A 17342-nucleotide genomic window follows, 5' to 3' on the forward strand; every position below is an offset into this window, starting at 1 on the left:
AAAGTTGTAACTTGAAAATATAAATTACATCATGGATAAAAACAACTAAGTTGTCCAATTTCAAATAGGATGGAAAAGATTTCAAAGAGCATTCAATGGAACAAGTTTGTCAAATGATCTTCAAATACATATCAACTCATCAAACATAAGTACCATACTAATTTGGAGTAACTTCAAGCAATCTCTCTGTAAAATGATCTTTGTGCTCTCACATCCTTTCAAGTATTTTGTTCCCTAAAAAACAATCAATTCAATATAACTTTCAAGTTTGGAAAAGAAAGTTAAACGTGCAATGATTGTATATGCATTTTGTTATTACAAACAAATCCCATTTCACTTTTAATTAAGAAACTTACTTTATAATAATAAAAAAAAGGTTAATATCAACATCGTTTTCATTTTTGTTAAAGATAATATTTAATGTTTTAGATTAAATAAGAAAAATAAAATAATTAAAGATAATATTTAATCTCTTAAATTAAATAGAATAAAATAGAAATAACTAAAGAAAATATGTATTCTTACCAAAAAGCCTTAAATATTTAATAATTGTTTTTATTAAAGATGATATTTAATTTTTTAGATTAAATAATAATAATGAAATAATCTCATAAATTAAATAGAATATAATAAAAACAACTAAATGAAATATGTGTTCTTACCATGAAGCCTTAAAACATCGAGGCTATATTTATGCAGCTTCGGAAATAAATAGTCACTCCATTGCTTAGGTGTAGACGCTGTAATTGAACCACAAGTGGGATGAGGAAGCAGATGATATGGAGGTGGTGATGGCATCACTATATCTCTTCCCACTTCCGACTCTTCAAATGAATCTAACTTTCCTGCGATCACATGGACCCCACATTCTTTAATGTGTACGGGTTTGAATGAATGACCGTAGCGCAGTCCATACTCTCTTGGCTCTGAAGAAATGTATAGTTCCAATTCATCATCTGCACAGTAATCTTCCATTGCCATTTCACTTATACTTATGTATCTTATCAATCCCCCAGTTTCTGCTGTTCGTTTACATTCAAACAATTGAATACCGTTGCTTTTATTTCTTATAATAATAATAATGTCAGTACTGTTGAAGAAATTTTTAAATTGAAAATCCGTCTCAATTGGTCGATAGACAAACCAAAGAGCTAAGCCTTGGAAGATTGGAGGTATATGGAATGACAATGAGCATCCTTCTCCCCTGTAGCTCATCCAATCTGGCATCTCACCACCAATGCGGTTAATACGATACCCGTGACCAGTACCACTGCACATTGCCTGTATAAATATATTATCATAAAATCAAGAAATAAAAAATAAAACCAATCACACTTTAAATATTTAATAAAAAATATTATTAAACATAATATTTAATTTTTTAGATTCAATAAGAAAAATAATATATATTATTAAATATGATATTTATTTTTAAAATAAAATAATAATAATAATGATTATTGCTTGTATACATATTGATTTCAAGGAATGCTGAGACTTTAGACATTAATCAATGTATGTGCTAATTGTGTGTTTCTTTTTGTGCAAAAGAGACTGAAAGAAATAGTACCTCAACAACACTCTTCTGTAATTTAATTGGTGAATACTTGCTGATATCAACTTCTAAACTGCAGATACTATTACTTAGACCTTCGATGCCCTGAATCTCTTCTAACGAATGACTTCCATATAGATATATATGTAGTTCTTTTAACTGGATTGGTATTCTTACTCTTTCCAATGATTTGCAATGAGATGCATCCAAACTGTATAAACTTGAGGGAAGATCTGGGATTGATACAAGATTGTCGCAATCACTGACTGCTAAGATCTCTAGCTTGGGAAGGAAGCCGATCCGAGAAGGCACACTACAGAGTTTGTTTCTTGTTAGATCCAAAAATTCTAGAGTGGACAAACCACTGAGATCAACACACTTAGCTGCGCGATCAGACAAACCACCATGAGGAAGCTCAAGACATTTCACTAATATCCATTCAATGAAAGATGTTAGCGGCCAACGTTTCCAATTCAAAACACCTGCTGAAATCAAAGAAGAACTTGGTGGAGTCGAAGTGTCTCCACACAATGATAATGTTCTGACATGCTTTAATTGTCCAATTGAAGAGAGAAACTGCTCATTTTCAATCCCATCGGCTAGCAGCTCAGTTAGGGATTCCATATCATCCATGCGTTCTGGCAATTTCTCAAGTTGTGAACACCTGGAAATATTCAAAGTTTCAAGAAACTTTACATTACCAATGCTTTCAGGGAGATTCTTCAGCCTCCAACATCCCTCTAGATTCAAGAAAACAAGGCTCGTCAAATTTCCAATTGATTGATGCACCTCAACTAAACTCGAGCAACCTTTCAGAATTAATTTCTCTAGACTTGAACTGTGCAAGTGTGGTGTTTTAACAAGGTTCTGAGAATGACTGAGATTAAGGATTTTCAGCTTGTTGAGATCCTGTATCATAGAGCGCAAAATAATGAAAATTAATCATAAGAAGTCGTAACATGTAAATATAAATTACATACTGGAGAAATTTTGGGGATTGCAGCATGTTTCTCACCTTTTTTCCCTTCCATAGTTCTTTGAGATTACTGTACTGCATATCAAGAACAACTAGATTGTCCAAGGTAAAATCAGATGGCAAATATTTCAAAGGACATTCATGCCAACAAATCCACATCAACTCTTTAGAAAGCAGTTTGAAGGATCCGGTGAGATGTACTCCATTGATTTGGAGTAAATTTAAGCATTTCATTTCTGCTAATGATCCTGCGCTAAGTGATTTAGCTTCTGATGCTCTGACATCCAATGCAAGACCCTCTACAACATTCGTACCCTAAAAAAAAACAATACAACTTTCATACAATTATTTGTAATAAGTTTGACTAGAAAATACGCATGACTATGCTTTCGTGTATGCATTGAGCTCTTACTTACCTTGTGCTGCTCAAGTACAGTCCATGCATCGTCTTTATTCCAAATTCTGGTCCTCTTTCCAGGTTGTTTTAGAGACTCTTTACAAACAACCTCCCTTCCCATCTCTCGTAATAGATCATGCATGGTTACCGTCCTTCCAAATAACTGCCTTTCATCTTTAATTATACACCTATGAAATTGAATCAGAGACCTTTCACGGAGAGTTTCCAAAACAACTTCTGGATTGAGACGGCAACGGGCTCCTAGCACTTTTGCGACGTATTCTTTCTCTATACCAACAAAGAAGCATGCAATATCAAGGAATGCTCTTCGTTGTTCACCATCAAGTGCGTGATAACTTATTAGAAGCTTTCCTTGAATATCTTGGTTTGGAATTATGCTCAAGTTGTCAATTTCACTTACCCATCTATCTTTTTCTTTCCGGTACAGAAGAGTTCCTATAACCTCAAGAGCTAAAGGAAGTCCTCCACAGTAACCAATGGCTTTCTTCGAAAGCTCAATATAATCTTCTGCTGGCTTGAAGTCCTTAAAGGCATGGATGCTGAAAAGCTGAAGGGACTCGTCTGGTTTCAATTCTTCGATCTGATATGTTTGATCTGCTTCACGAAGAAGATTTGAATCTCTTGTTGTAATAGTTACTCTACTTCCGGGACCAAACCAACTTCGCTCTCCCATCAATGCATTCAGCTGTTCCGGATGAGCCACATCATCAGCAACAACAAGAACTCTTTTGCGACGAATTCGCTCTTTGATCAGAACCTTTCCTCTATCGACACAATCGAAGTTTGCAACATCTTGTTTTAAAATATCACGAAGAAGTTGCTTTTGTAAACCAGCCAGACCATTGAATTGTTTTGATGTTTCATTGATATCCGAAAGAAAACAGCTTCCCTCGAATCCATTGCAGAGTTGATTAAATACAACTTTTGCTAGAGTCGTCTTTCCTATTCCTGACATCCCATGTATGCCCACAATGCGTACATCATCTGTTGCAGTACTTAGAAAGTCATAAATATCGTGAGCAAGATCCATACCTACCAGGTGCTCAGGAACATATAAGTACTTGGGTTCTAATTTATTCACCACATCCTTGATAATCCCTTTGATAGATTTTGCTTCATGCCTGCTCATAGACAAAAGCCAGACATTGATAGCGAGTCAATTAAGCATTTTTATTGTTCACATTGAAAAAGTGTAAAGTATATTGACTCCATAAATTTGGAAAAAAGACATACCCATTTGCCATATCATTGAGATTCCATCCAGATAGGTTTCCGGCATCCTCAAGAGCTTTTCTCCACTCCTTCACCAACTTCTCTTCAAAACACTCTTCATGCTTATCAAATGCCTCTGCAAAACTGCCAGTCTGTTTTCTCACATCTGAAGGATCAATGTCATAGAATATAGGAAGAACAATCTGACCGGTTTTCTTCCTTTTGCACTTTAGAATCTCTACAAGTTCATTGAGACACCATCTAGAAGAAGCATATCCTTTTGAGAAGACAACTATGGATATCTTTGATTCTCGAATTGCCTTGAGAAGATGCTCGGAGATTTCTTCTCCTCTAGGAAGTTCATTATCATCTAGAAAAGTGCGGATTCCTGCATCATCTAAGGCAGCATATAGATGACCAGTAAACGTCTTGCGAGTATCTTCTCCTCTAAAGCTCAAGAAGACATCATAGTCCCCTTCTGGTATAGAACGAGAAGACTCTGGCTCTGCCATTTCAGCTGCAGAATTGAAGGAACAATCAGTTATCAATTTAAGCTTAATAATGAGAAAGCATAAGACAAGAGCAACTGAAGTTAAACATAAAACAAACAAAGCTTTCACATTTTTGTTATTGGTAAAGACATGAAATTAAAACAAGAAAGAAGCAAAGAAGAGTTAGCTATACCTCTGTATAACAAAGAGTTAGCTATGAAATTGCAGCAATCGGAGAGAGAAGTTTTGCAACTGAAGTTATTGAATCGGAGAAATGGGGTGTTCAAATCGAATCAGCAGTTTATGTATATATAGACAAACACATCTGCCTTTGCTGGCTTTATTTATTGCGGGAATATGTAAAATAGTAAAAGTTAGAAAAATATCAAACAGACTCTGAAGTTCGTTAATGCTATTTATGCTTAGCAAATACTTAGCAAGTGCTTAGCTAATACTTAGCAAGTATCAATCAAGATAAAAAAAAACATACTCAAATCAGACCTAGTTTCTTGTTATTTTTGGATTATTTGCTTAATTTTACTTGTTATTTTTAATTTATTTTAATAGATTTATTTAGCTATTTATTGTTACTGAAAATAAAAGATTAACTTAACTTAATCTTGACAGCTCCTGAAGCAAAAATTTTCAACAAACAATTTTAAAAAATAATTGAATTTTTTTTTACAATTTAAAATTATAATTTTAGAAATTAAAACATTGTAATTGATATAGCTTTCTTGCAAATACTTTGCAATTAAATCAGTCAATGACAATACTTTACTGGACAGACAAACCAATTTGGCATGAGATTGGTTTTGAAAAAGCTTTTTATTTATTTCTCTCTCTCTCTATATTGTAGGTTTGAAAAGCTTTTCATTTTTCTTCCTGCAGATCCTTTGCAAAGTTTCCACAACAACTGGATCCACGCGTTAACATTAATTATTGAGGTCGAAAAGGTTATTGCTATCAAGCTCTTCCAAGCTATTGTTGATCATTGTACCAAAAACACAACATAAAATCAAACAAAGATTTTGATTCCCCTCCATTATTGTTCTCTCTTGAACCGTTCTTCTTTTCTGTGTATCATGCTAAGGGTAATAAAAAAACTGGGTCCACGCGCTAACATTACTGAAGTCGAAGTAACAAAGATTTTGATTCAGAGATTGGTTTTGAAAAGCAATGAAGGCAACCATGAAAGACTCTTGGGCTAAAGCAGTGCGAACACTAACTTTTATTTGTTTTTTTTTTTTGCCGAAGCCATTACGTCTAGGATAGAAAGTGGCATAAAGCTCTCACAGTACTTCCCACTTTCACACCACTTTCCACTCAGAAAAGACTAATGCTTTGTTTGTTTCAAGGAAAATAAATTTCCGGAATTCATTTTCCTAACTTTCCCATGTTTGGTGACTATCAGGAAAATAAGTCAAAGGAAAACCAATTCCTTTCAATTCCAGTCAACTTAAATTTTCCCAGTTGAGGAATTTTATCAAACACCTGATACGCGTCTTAAAAAAATTAACAGCAGGATAAAGGGATTTCGTGGGCGGCAAGGGCCGAATGATAGTTTAATGATACTTCAAACTACTTTTAAAAGAGAAGGGATACGCTTTCTTCTTCCAAGTAATCAGTAATCAATTAAATTATTTCTATTCATTTACAGGAGAAGTAATATTTCATTGATAAGTGAAGAGATTTCCTCGTATTGTGGCTCCGTTTTTCAAAAAAATATTTCTTGTAGTTAACTTCCGTCCTTTCTTGTGTTATTAATTATTTGTTAGCTTTAGCATGAGGTATTTTACCAATTACAAAAATATTATTCCACTACTATTCTTTGAAACTTGAAAAATAAATAAAGCTGGTTATTGTATTACTAACTTTTGAATGATAATGCGTCCTTTTTTTTAATTAACATGCATATTCGGGTCAGTTTACATGTTTTTTGATTAATTTTATAGCCATAAGCTTTTATATCAAATTATTGCTAAGCTTTTATTGGCTTGAACTAAATTATAAGCTTTATAAATAACAGGGACTAAGTAAATGTAGCCAAAGATGCCTGCTCTTAGCTTGAAAAGGAAGAACGTGCAGGTGGAGAACTTACCTTAATGGCAACTTGGTGGCTGCCGAAGCTTAGCTGCAGGCAATGAGCATGAGATTAAATAATTAGCCTGTGGCAACCATGAAAGACTCTTGGGCTAAAGCAGTTATCACTAAACCTTTTTTTTGTTTTTTTTTTTTTTCACATAACCGCATTCCTATAGTATAGTATAAGTGTAAAATTTTATAAAATTTAAACTCCTCTCACTTCATCAATAAAACTATAATATTATATAAAAAAACTTGATATATCTCCACTGATCATGGAGTTCAACTTATCAAACTAATTCCTATTTTCTAGTTACTATCATCTAACTTATTATTATTATGTATATCAGAGAAATTTTTTTTTTTATAATTTACATGTTTTTTTTAATAAATTCAAAAGATGTACCGTCCAAAACTATGATATGTTTAAAGGTAATTGAAAAACCTCAATTTATTTATTTTTATACTAGAAAATAAGCCATTATTCAATATTGATGATGAAGAATAAATATTGATTATTAATAATAAATTTTGTATAATTTGCCCAAGATTTTCTTATTCTAGCTAATTAATCCCAGAACGAGGTTCCAAGATTATTAGCAATGCAATAATCATAATTATAAAAGGTAAAAGGGAACACGTAGAGGAAAAAAAAGCAAGGAAATTTCTCAAACGTATAAATGGAGTATTAGTTTGTTATTTTTTTTTTCCAGGTGAGGAATTTTATCAAACACCTGATACGCGTCATTAAGAAATTAACAGCAGGATAATTGGAGTTCTATGTATAGTCAAAATTACCTCTCTCTCATTCTCACTCTCATACTGAATGAAAATCTAATGGGGTGTTTGCTTTTTCATGGAGTAGGCCGTGTAAAGAAGGGAAAGGGAACATGAAAGATGGGGGCTGTTTCCTTTTGCTCTTTTTTCTTTTTCTTTCTCTCTCTCTATGTATTGTAAGTTCGAAAAACTTTATAACAATAAAACACTTCATACTTGGAATGCATTTTTGCGTTCCTTTGAACAATAAAATGAATACCCTCAAACTCTCCTTTTGTTTTTATTATCTCATCCTTTTAGTCTAAATTAATATCCAATTACTTTTTCATGAATTGGTTTTCATAGCATGTTTCTTTTTGTTTTTTTTTTTAAAAAAAAGATTAATTAGTTTCAAATTGCTTTTTAAACACTTTTTTTTATCATTTTAACTATATTATCGGTTGTTTAATTTTTGGGTTTTTTTAAACAATTTTTTTTATGAATTCTTTTTTAAATCCCAATTATATTATTATCAGTTATTCATTTTTATCAGGTTTAATGATACTTCAAACTACTTTTAAATTGTGATTCTCGTGCTAAGGTGGTCTAATGAGGGAGACCAAACTGCTTGGCAGGCTGGAAACAAAAAAAGCTATTTATGGGACCATCATTCCATTTACCAGGGGATTGGTCTGGAAAGGGGTTAGGTCTATGGTTGTGGGAAGATAATTTTGTCCTTCCCTTTTGTTTCTTCTAAACCTCAAGTTAATTATAAGTAATTAATAATTTGAACAATGTTGAGCATGCTTAATTTAATAATATTATTTTATTTCAAAAAAATGCCTTTAATAGTAAAACTATTTAGCTTTTATCTAAAAATTACTTAAGCTATTAAATAAATAAAAAGATGAATGGACGAAAAAAATTAAATTAGAAATGAATATAATAACATAAGGATTGAATACTATTTTTTAAGATTTCAAGGACTAATTAATTTTTTTTTATGAAATTGAGAATGTATATATATAAAGGAACAAGAACAAAGAAACAGAAGCTTTACCTACTTAGTTGTTTCTCTCTCTATATATATATATAAAATGGAGTACGTAATAGTATTTGGAATATACTATGATATTTTGATGATTTAGTAAAGAGATTCCTATAAGAGATTATCTACAATGCTTAGGGTTTTCTTAAGCCCTTTTCAGAGAAAGAATATTTTAATTTTTCTTATTCTGTATTATTAAAATCTTTATAATTTTTTTTTCTACTTAAAAAGGAATAATTTTTCTATTTTATTTTTTATTAAATATTATCAAGCTCTTCTGTTTTTTTCTATTTTAAAAAAATAATTTTTATATTTGGTTGTTTTCTATATATAAACTGTAGTAATAGTCTTTGGAAACAGACTTTGATATTTTGATGATTTAATAAACAAACTTTGATTATATACTATGCTTAGGGTTTTCTCAAGCCCTTTTCAGAGAAAGAATATGCTTTCTTGTAATTATTAGCAATGCAATAATTATATTTATAAAAGATAAAAATGTAACACATGCAGGAAAAATTAAAAGCAAGGAAATTTCTCAAGCGCGTATTGGTATTGAGCTGGAATTTGGAGTGGTAATTTCAAGGTAGTTGCCGACGGAGTATAATTATACATTCTTTAAGGTGTACGAGTTCAAATGAATCCCAACCGTTGCTTTTATTCTCCACTGCTCAACCAATTTGGCATCTCACCAGGAAGGAACCGAATACGATGCACTGAAATATATGCATAGTCCCAATTCCCAAGTGGACCACAGTCGCTGCTATTCGTTTATATTCAGACAATATTCTTCCGTTGCTTTTATTCTTTATAATAATGTGATAGGAATAGCGAGTATAACATATTCTTTATAATAACGTTACTATCATTTAATTTGTTATTACTATATTATATAATAAATATATAATAAATATTTTTTTATAATTTATATGATGAACCGTTCACCGATTAAAACCATGATATGTTTAAAGATAATTGAAAAATCTCAATTTAATTATTTTTATATACAAATCTCATTCAATAGTTTATGTTAAAAAATAAGTTATTATTTCATATTGATGACCTATAATAAATATTATATCGATGATTACTAATAAATTTTGTATAATTCACAAGAGAATTTTCTTATTCTCGCTAATTAATCCCAAAGCGAGGTTCCAAGAACTTAAAGCAGGATTTTTGTATAATTTGTACAGGATTTTCTATAAATGGAACTTAATTCACTAAAAAATGTTCATCATCTTTCTTGAAAATTATTAGCAATGCAATAATCATATTTATAAAAGGTAACAATTATTTATATGATCTACTGGATTAGGGATTTGGGAGATGAATATTTATTACATCCAAAATAAACATCTCTTACTTGGCCATGAGCTTCTGTATCAAACTGCTAAGCTTTTATTGACTTGAACTAAATTAGAAGCTTTATAAATAACAGGGACCAAGTAAGTTTACCTAAAGACCGATGCCACGCTTGAGAAGGAAGAACATGCAGGTGGAGAACTAATCTTAATAGCAACTGGATTGGGAGGGTTAAAAAAATTGATTTCTAATTCAATGTAGGAATATTTAAAGATATATGATATATGCAATAACATGAAAATCAAAGTGGATAACAACAAATAGAACCGTGTTAATAGAACTTGCAAGGATGTAATTGAAACAAAATGAAGTTTGGTGACTACAACCAAAATAGGTAAAGATCTCAAGGACCAAGGTCATTGTGAATTGCATTAGCTGCCAAAACATTTCCCACCACAATAATCTCCGGAAACATACATTAAAGAAATAAGTGCTTTCCCTACAATGAAACAACACCCTTCCGAGTTCTGCAGAATAACACCCTTCCCTTGCTGCTGTCAAATTTGTAAAAGTGCTTTTAGCATTATCAATTCCAATCAAACAGCCATAACGAGCTATAACTGCTTGAAAATCATCTTTTGCCCAGAATGATAGAGATAAACCAAAGAGATCAACCCAGCAAAAGCTATCTACAGCAATATAGGTGAATAAAAGCGAAAAACTAAAGCATAGTTCTTTTTTATCTTCTTTTTTTCAAATTTCTGCAAGGAAAAAAAAGCAAGGAAATTTTTCAAGCGCGTATTGGTAAATATTGAGCAGCAATCAATTTTTTTTTTTTAAAAGTAATAATTGTCAAAGAATAAATTACTGAGCTGGAATTTAGAGTGGTAACTTTCGTGGTGGTTGCTGATAGTGGAGTATGAGTGTTCTTTGGAGTACGGTTGAATTGATATTCTGGAACTAATTTATTCAAACTAATTCCTATTTACTTGTTGCTATTATTTAATTTGTTATTGCTATATAATCAGAAAAATAAAATATTTTTTTTATATAATTTACATAATAGGATGTACTGTCCACCTATTAAAACCATGATACGTTTAAACGTTAATTGAAAAACCTCAATTTAGTCATTTTTATAACCGATCTCATCATTAATTGTGTAATCATGTCTTTTATCAATTTTATTTATGTTAGAAAAATAAACCATTATTCAATATTGATGATCAGTAATAAATATCAATAATTAATAATAAATTTTGTATAATTTGTAGGGAATTTTTTTATTCTTGTTAATTAATCCTTGAGCGAGGTTCCAAGAAAAGCCTCAACAACCTTATTTTGTTATTTTGAATTCACTAAAAAAGTGTTCAACATCTTTCTTTCTTTAATTATATATTAAAGAAATGCAAGGAAATTATTAGCAATGCAATAATCATAATTATAAAAGGTAAAAGGTAAACACGTACGTAGAGGCAGAAAAAAAGCAAGGAATTTCTCAAGCGTGTAGTGTTAAGTATTGAGGAAGGAATTTTCCTCTCTTTCTTTCTTTTTTTAATTATATATTCAAATGGGGTGCTTGCTATTTTCATCGAGTACGCCATGTAAAGAAGGGAAAGGGAACAAGAAAGACGGGGTTGTTTCTTTTTTCTCCTTTTTTTTTTTATTTCTCTCTATATATTTTTTATTTTAAAAAAACTCTAATTCTCTTAGCTTTCTTGCAAAGACTTTGCAATTAAATCAGTCAATGACAGTTTTTCTAATAATGTACAGAGAAAGAACAAGGAAAATTCCTTTGTAAATTGCTAGGAATTTCGAGCGGTAATTGCTCGGTTAAGTCCATAATCTGCCCCAATTTTACAAGCAGAGAAGATGAGGCTAAATCAACCATAATTGTTTTTTTCGATACCAGGTCATGATTTTCTAAAAAAAAAACTTTATTTAAAGACCATCAAATTATTTTTAAATATTTTTTAAAATTAACGTATTAAATTGATCTAAAAATATCTAAAAAATATTAATTTAAAAACAAACAGCATCTAGCATCTACTAACATAATCCTTCATGTTAGATTGAAATTTGAATGCAAGACTAGTGCATGTTTATTTGTTTTAGCAGCTGATTATATGTAAGAAGAAATGTTTGGAGGACCAGCCATGGATTCTATAGTTAACTTTTGTTTGGTTGAATTATAGTTTTGCTTAGTTAGAAGTTCCTTTGTTCTGAAAATGGATGCTATGAAATACTTTCAGCTGCCTTGCATGGCGCCTTGTATGCGAATGATGAGCTGTCTGTGAATGGGTTAAATGAGGCACATCTATCTGCTTTTATGATGAATTCCTGTGGCCTGTTACTTTAGCCTTGTCTGAAGTTTCTCTGCTTCAAAACTCCCAAGTTGATTGCTATACTAGTAGCTATTTAAATCAAACTCATTTATATGCATACCTATTTCTAATTGATTTCTCATGGATAATTGAAAACCAACACCTGGCCTCTCGCGCTCTGTCTCTTGCTTGTGTCTTCAATATTTAGCCTCTTTCTCTGTTTTCCTTTTGAACTGTGTCATCCATTTTAACTTTATCTTTCGACCCTCTTTGTGTGGAATTTATGTAGAGGGAAGTGCAAGTGGCTCCGATGATGATCATGACAGACATGATGCTGCAGAGGAGGAAACAGATGATGATGATGAATTCCTTGATACTCAAGATTTTCTTTCATCAAGTTCGTTTAAAAGTGCTGAATCTGAATTTCAGAAAACACCATATGATTCTGATGAAGACGAAGGCCCGCTTGATATTGAAGATGGCATGGATTCCTGTATCAAATTTGTTGGATCTAACTACCCTTGTGTTATGAGGCGAAAGAAATTGCCTGACCCAGTTGAGAAGGAGAAGGGGGTCAGTCTTTGGTCAATGATTAAAGATGATATCGGGAAGGATCTTACTAGAGTTTGTCTTCCAGTTTATTTCAATGAGCCCATCTCTTCTTTACAGAAATGTTTTGAGGATTTGGAATACTCGTTCCTTCTAGATCGAGCCAATGAATTTGATAAAATGGTAGGTTCATCCTTTCTTATTCTTTTCTGATAGTTGATTTAGAAAAAACCACATACTTGTCATTTAGTCAAAGTACCGTTGCTGGTTACAAACTTTTTGGGGTATGCCTGCCACTAGCATTTACTATTTTTGAAATCATGCTAGTTTTACTTGTCTTGCAAAAGCAAAGTTATGATTTTGCCTACTTGAAACTAGTGTGTCCACCAAAGAGACTTGTTGCTTGCGCCTATTATTGTTTTATTACAGCCATCACATGATTTCTTAAGAAGCTATGGACATGGAAGTTATACTTTAAATGCTCTGTTGTGAACTAGTATTAATCAGACTGTTGCTGCTGCATGGTCTCTGTGCTTGTATGTGGAAGTGTGGTCCTAAATCCTAGTGCTCTCAGTGCCAAGTGTGCAGTATTTTAGTTTTCTTGGAAGAATTTTGGACAAATCGCCCTCTCACCCTACACTGTTCTCTTAATAAATGTGCTCACGATCTTGGCTTATTTTTTGTAGGGTAATAGCCTTATGAGAGCACTCAATGTGGCAGCGTTTGCAGTATCAGGATATGCCTCTACTGATGGAAGACATTGCAAGCCATTCAATCCATTACTAGGGGAAACATATGAGGCCGCTTTATCTCTGAGAAGGTGTCTCTGTCACTGCTAGAAGCACCATAAGCAATCGTTATTCTTTATTTATACACGTCTAATATGACATGCCTTTTTATGGTTGCTTCTGAAAAGAAAAATATTATGTAATTGAAAGCGTATTTGCACACATTTACACATTGTCAGTAAGTAGCAAATGCCACTACTGATTTTTAACATATCAATGTGGCTCATCTTGAAACAGGTTAGTCATCACCCAATGGTTGTTGCCTGCCATTGTGAGGGTCGAGGCTGGAGATTTTGGGGTGAAAGTGATTTAAAAAGTAAAATCATTTGACCATTAGCTTGTCACCCATAAGACTATCAATATTTGTCTGTAGATGTTTTCCCTCATATCAGGTTCTCATTGCATTATCTCATTTTGTGAATGAATCATGATTAGGCATTACCATTAATTGCAGCAATACTCTTTGTTCTCTAGGTACTAGGTGGTGTTCAAGATAAGAATGGTAAAACAGTTGCAAGTTTATTTGGCAAATGGGATGATAGCATGCACTATAAAATTAATGGTGGTTCAAGGAATGCAAACGGATCAGAGCCCCATTTGCTCTGGAAGCGGAGTAAACCATCAAAGCATCTGACCAGATATAATCTAACACGCTTTGCTATAACTCTGAATGAGCTCACACCGGAGCTTAAGGTTGGTGAAAGATTTGAATATGATAAATATCTTTCTTTACAAGAAATGCCATGTCTCACTGGTCCTCTGCAGTAGAGAACAAGGTTTCCATTCGTAGCTGCTGACATTAAATTTATACGCAGGAGAAACTGCCATCAACAGACTCCAGGCTGAGACCTGATCAGAGATGCTTAGAAAATGGAGAGTATACAAAGGCCAATGAAGAGAAGTTACGACTAGAGCAGAGGCAACGACAGGTACGTACATACATCGAGGAGTGATCTTGCTGTATTTACACCAATGCATTTGTACACGCACTTGCAATACACTTCTACCGACTACTGTTTATGAAATGTAGTAAATTAGAGGATAATAAGAATTCTTTTCAACAATCACAGGCACGGAAGATGCAAGAGAGAGGCTGGAAGCCTCGGTGGTTTGTGAAGGAGAAAGGTGGTGAAACTTATAGCTATATTGGTGGTTACTGGGAAGCCAAGGACAGGGGCAACTGGGAATCATGTCCTGATATCTTTGGCCAAGTATCCACTGATCAAAATTTTGACTAGCAGCATAATCTGCACCTTTCTTTTCTTTTGATTTACACCATTCTTTATTTCCTCTTTCCTGAATATATTCAAAGAGAAAAATAAATTTGTTTCAAAGGAAAAAAAAAAAAAAATTGTTTCCAGAAGTACTGCAAGAATCAACTGACATTTACAGTATACAACAACAATGTAATGATGGTTATGCATACCCTAGAAATACATCTAGTTCTTGTCTGAGTCTGGATCGAAATATTTAGCTCATCTAGGATGAGAGTTTAATTTTTATGTTATCATTTTGGATTTGAATTTTGAGACAGAGACGGAAATTTTCGATGAATTTATTCGTTTGAATGCGAACCTGAAGAAAAAAAAGGCTTAGGGCCTAGGTTTGTAGTTGTGGTTGTAGTTATGCTCGTAAAAGTATTTGATAATATATGTTGTTAAAATGATTTCATGTTAATTTCAAATCTCAAAAACTTAGTTTTAGGAATTTTATAAAATGTTTTATAAAATGATTAGAAGGAAAAAAAAAAAGAACTCTTAATAACTTGAAGAAATAAAAGTTATTTTTTTAGTCAAATGTGCGCTTAGTTTCCAGGTGCTAAGTTTGGTTGATCACTTTATAGATCATATTAGAGTTGGATTTTGCTTTTTTTATGCCTTGTTTGTTTTAAGGAAAATGAATTCCTCACTTTTCTATATTTAGTGACTATCAAAAAATAAATCAAGAAAAAACTAATTCCAATCAGCTAAAACTTTTACTTTTTCCCCAGGAAAGTGTTTTCCTTTCCTTGTCAAAAGGAAAAGGAAAACATTTTTCTATTTTTAGCTCCGTTAAAACATATCTTTCCTCTCTCTGCATCTCTGTACAAAAACAAAAATAATTGAAAAGCAAGAAGATTGAATCACACTCTTCAGTTTTCTTGGTCGATTAAAACAACATCTGCGCAGAAAAACCACTTCTCCACTCTCCAATTCTTCTAACCCAAACATCTCAAAACCCCCCAATTCTCTTTCAATTACCCACAAATCAAAGACCGCGAATTTCGCGCAAAAAACCCATCTTTAGAATCTATTCCTCTGCCAATGCAAATGGGTCTGACTGGTTTTCTTGGTCGATTCTGACTCGCTCTGTTCGCCTGGGGACGGAGCGGTTTTTGTTGAAACTCGGTGAGTCCGTCAAGAAGGAAACTGGGTTTGATGTAGAAGGGGGTAATGTGAAGGTTGGTGAGTTTGTGGAGCGCATTAAGGGTGATATCAAGAAAGGTGACGCTGCATTTACTCGGTTCAGGACTGGATTGTTAACTGATTTCGTGGATTGGAATAGATGGGAGCGTTGGAAGGTAAGACACCTTTACTTAATTTTTATTAGGAAGGTGTTGGGAGATGAGATGAACCTGACATGATTTTGAATTTTAGTGTGCGGAGGTAAGTTAATGAATGAAGAACTCGGTGAAAAAATGGCCATGGTGTAAAAATTTTAGTGTGCGGAGTACCTATCAAGTATTTATAATCTAGACTCAAAGCTCGAATGCTATAATTTACAATTATTTAATATATAATTGGCTTGGTATACATGTAATTTTCTTAAATTTTAAGCTTATTTATTTGTTTCGGGTTCTATTGAGTAAATAAATATCCATACCCAACCCAACACTTCACTTTTTATATTTGGATTTTACTTAAACCTGATCAGGTCTAAAAAATCCATACCCATTCTAGTTGGTATCAATTGGATTTGGTAAAATTATTATCCTTATTTAATCAATAAATTTCTTCTCTCAAACTTATTTTTTTCTTAAAATTAAAATTGTATCGGGTTTTGAGCTAAATTATAAATTAAAATAGATTTAATAACTTTGTTATTCATAATATTTAAAATTGACTTGGATAGACTTATTTTTAAGTTGTGACATAGTTCTTGTGCCAAGTTATTATCTATTGCCATCCATAAACATTTTTAAATAAAATATTTACAATGACAATGGTGTAAATTTATACTTGAAGAAAAGTTAGGGCATATACCTATAACTAAGACACCTATTCTAATTGATGCCCTTTCTTGTATGGACATCCACTAACGAAACTGCCATTAAAAATTAGCTTTTATAATGGTTCTGTATACCTTATTAATTGTGACAGTTTCTGTATATATGGTAATTTGTGGCTGACACTTCACTTGTCTTCTTCCCACATGTCTTTGTTTAAAGTCTGGACAGAGAATTTAACACCAGCTAGAGAAATTTATATACCACTATAGCTTTGAGAAATAAAATGAAAAAAAAAAAAACAGAGCAATGTTCAAACCTTCAGAGGATAAATTAAAAATATATAAAAAATAATATACCTTAATTTGGTCAAAAACCCAAGTTATAAAGAATAAAACTTAATTCTTAATTTATTAACTATTTTTTGTATTTTTTAAAAAAATAAAATCAATTCTGATTAATTTAGATTAATAAGATTTTTAAAATTGAATTTTATTTTTAAATTGATGATCAAATCGAGTTTTATAATTATAGTTGAGGGAGAGATTGGGAGCATAATAATAGTTTTTTTTTCTTCCCCGGTGAAGTTGATCAAATTCTAATCAACTTCATTAAAAAATAATTTGAGAT

The 17342-nt window shown here is 32.3% G+C and overlaps 2 protein-coding genes across 3 annotated transcripts in view; one reads left to right on the forward strand and one right to left on the reverse strand.

Annotated features, from left to right (window-relative positions):
* Positions 1-617: 617 nt before the first annotated feature.
* The window catches only part of LOC118051963 (disease resistance protein RUN1-like), a 28508-nt gene continuing 11783 nt past the window's right edge, over positions 618-17342 (reverse strand). The window contains exons 1-6 of one of the 2 annotated variants that reach the window (XM_073406916.1): positions 4846-4975; positions 4183-4678; positions 2948-4070; positions 2571-2846; positions 1571-2464; positions 618-1281 (exon numbers count right to left, since the gene is read on the reverse strand). In XM_073406916.1, coding sequence (XP_073263017.1) covers positions 640-1281; positions 1571-2464; positions 2571-2846; positions 2948-4070; positions 4183-4673 — 3426 coding nt within the window. In that variant the 5' untranslated portion in view covers positions 4674-4678; positions 4846-4975 and the 3' untranslated portion in view covers positions 618-639. Of the gene's footprint in view, positions 1282-1570; positions 2465-2570; positions 2847-2947; positions 4071-4182; positions 4679-4845; positions 4976-17342 lie in introns of those variants that run through there. The other variant, XM_073406917.1, reaches the window with a different exon arrangement.
* LOC118051967 (oxysterol-binding protein-related protein 1C) lies at positions 12075-15009 on the forward strand. The gene is made up of 7 exons (XM_035062771.2): positions 12075-12117; positions 12206-12256; positions 12460-12902; positions 13406-13539; positions 13745-14200; positions 14323-14436; positions 14578-15009. Exons 1-5 carry the CDS (start codon positions 12075-12077, stop codon positions 13818-13820), a joined length of 747 nt encoding a protein of 248 aa, XP_034918662.2. The 3' UTR covers positions 13821-14200; positions 14323-14436; positions 14578-15009.

The sequence above is a fragment of the Populus alba genome, chromosome 19 (genome assembly GCF_005239225.2).
Source record: "Populus alba chromosome 19, ASM523922v2, whole genome shotgun sequence".
In the NCBI taxonomy this organism is placed as follows: domain Eukaryota; kingdom Viridiplantae; phylum Streptophyta; class Magnoliopsida; order Malpighiales; family Salicaceae; genus Populus; species Populus alba.

What these genes read in the sequence shown, in the direction of transcription:
- LOC118051967 (XM_035062771.2), top strand. Translation starts at nt 12,075, where the DNA reads ATGGATGCTATGAAATACTTTCAGCTGCCTTGCATGGCGCCTT. An exon ending in GCTGCCTTGCATGGCGCCTT is followed by an intron (nt 12,118 to 12,205) that starts GTATGCGAATGA and finishes CTGTTACTTTAG; the next exon opens with CCTTGTCTGAAGTTTCTCTG. An exon ending in GCCGCTTTATCTCTGAGAAG is followed by an intron (nt 13,540 to 13,744) that starts GTGTCTCTGTCA and finishes ATCTTGAAACAG; the next exon opens with GTTAGTCATCACCCAATGGT.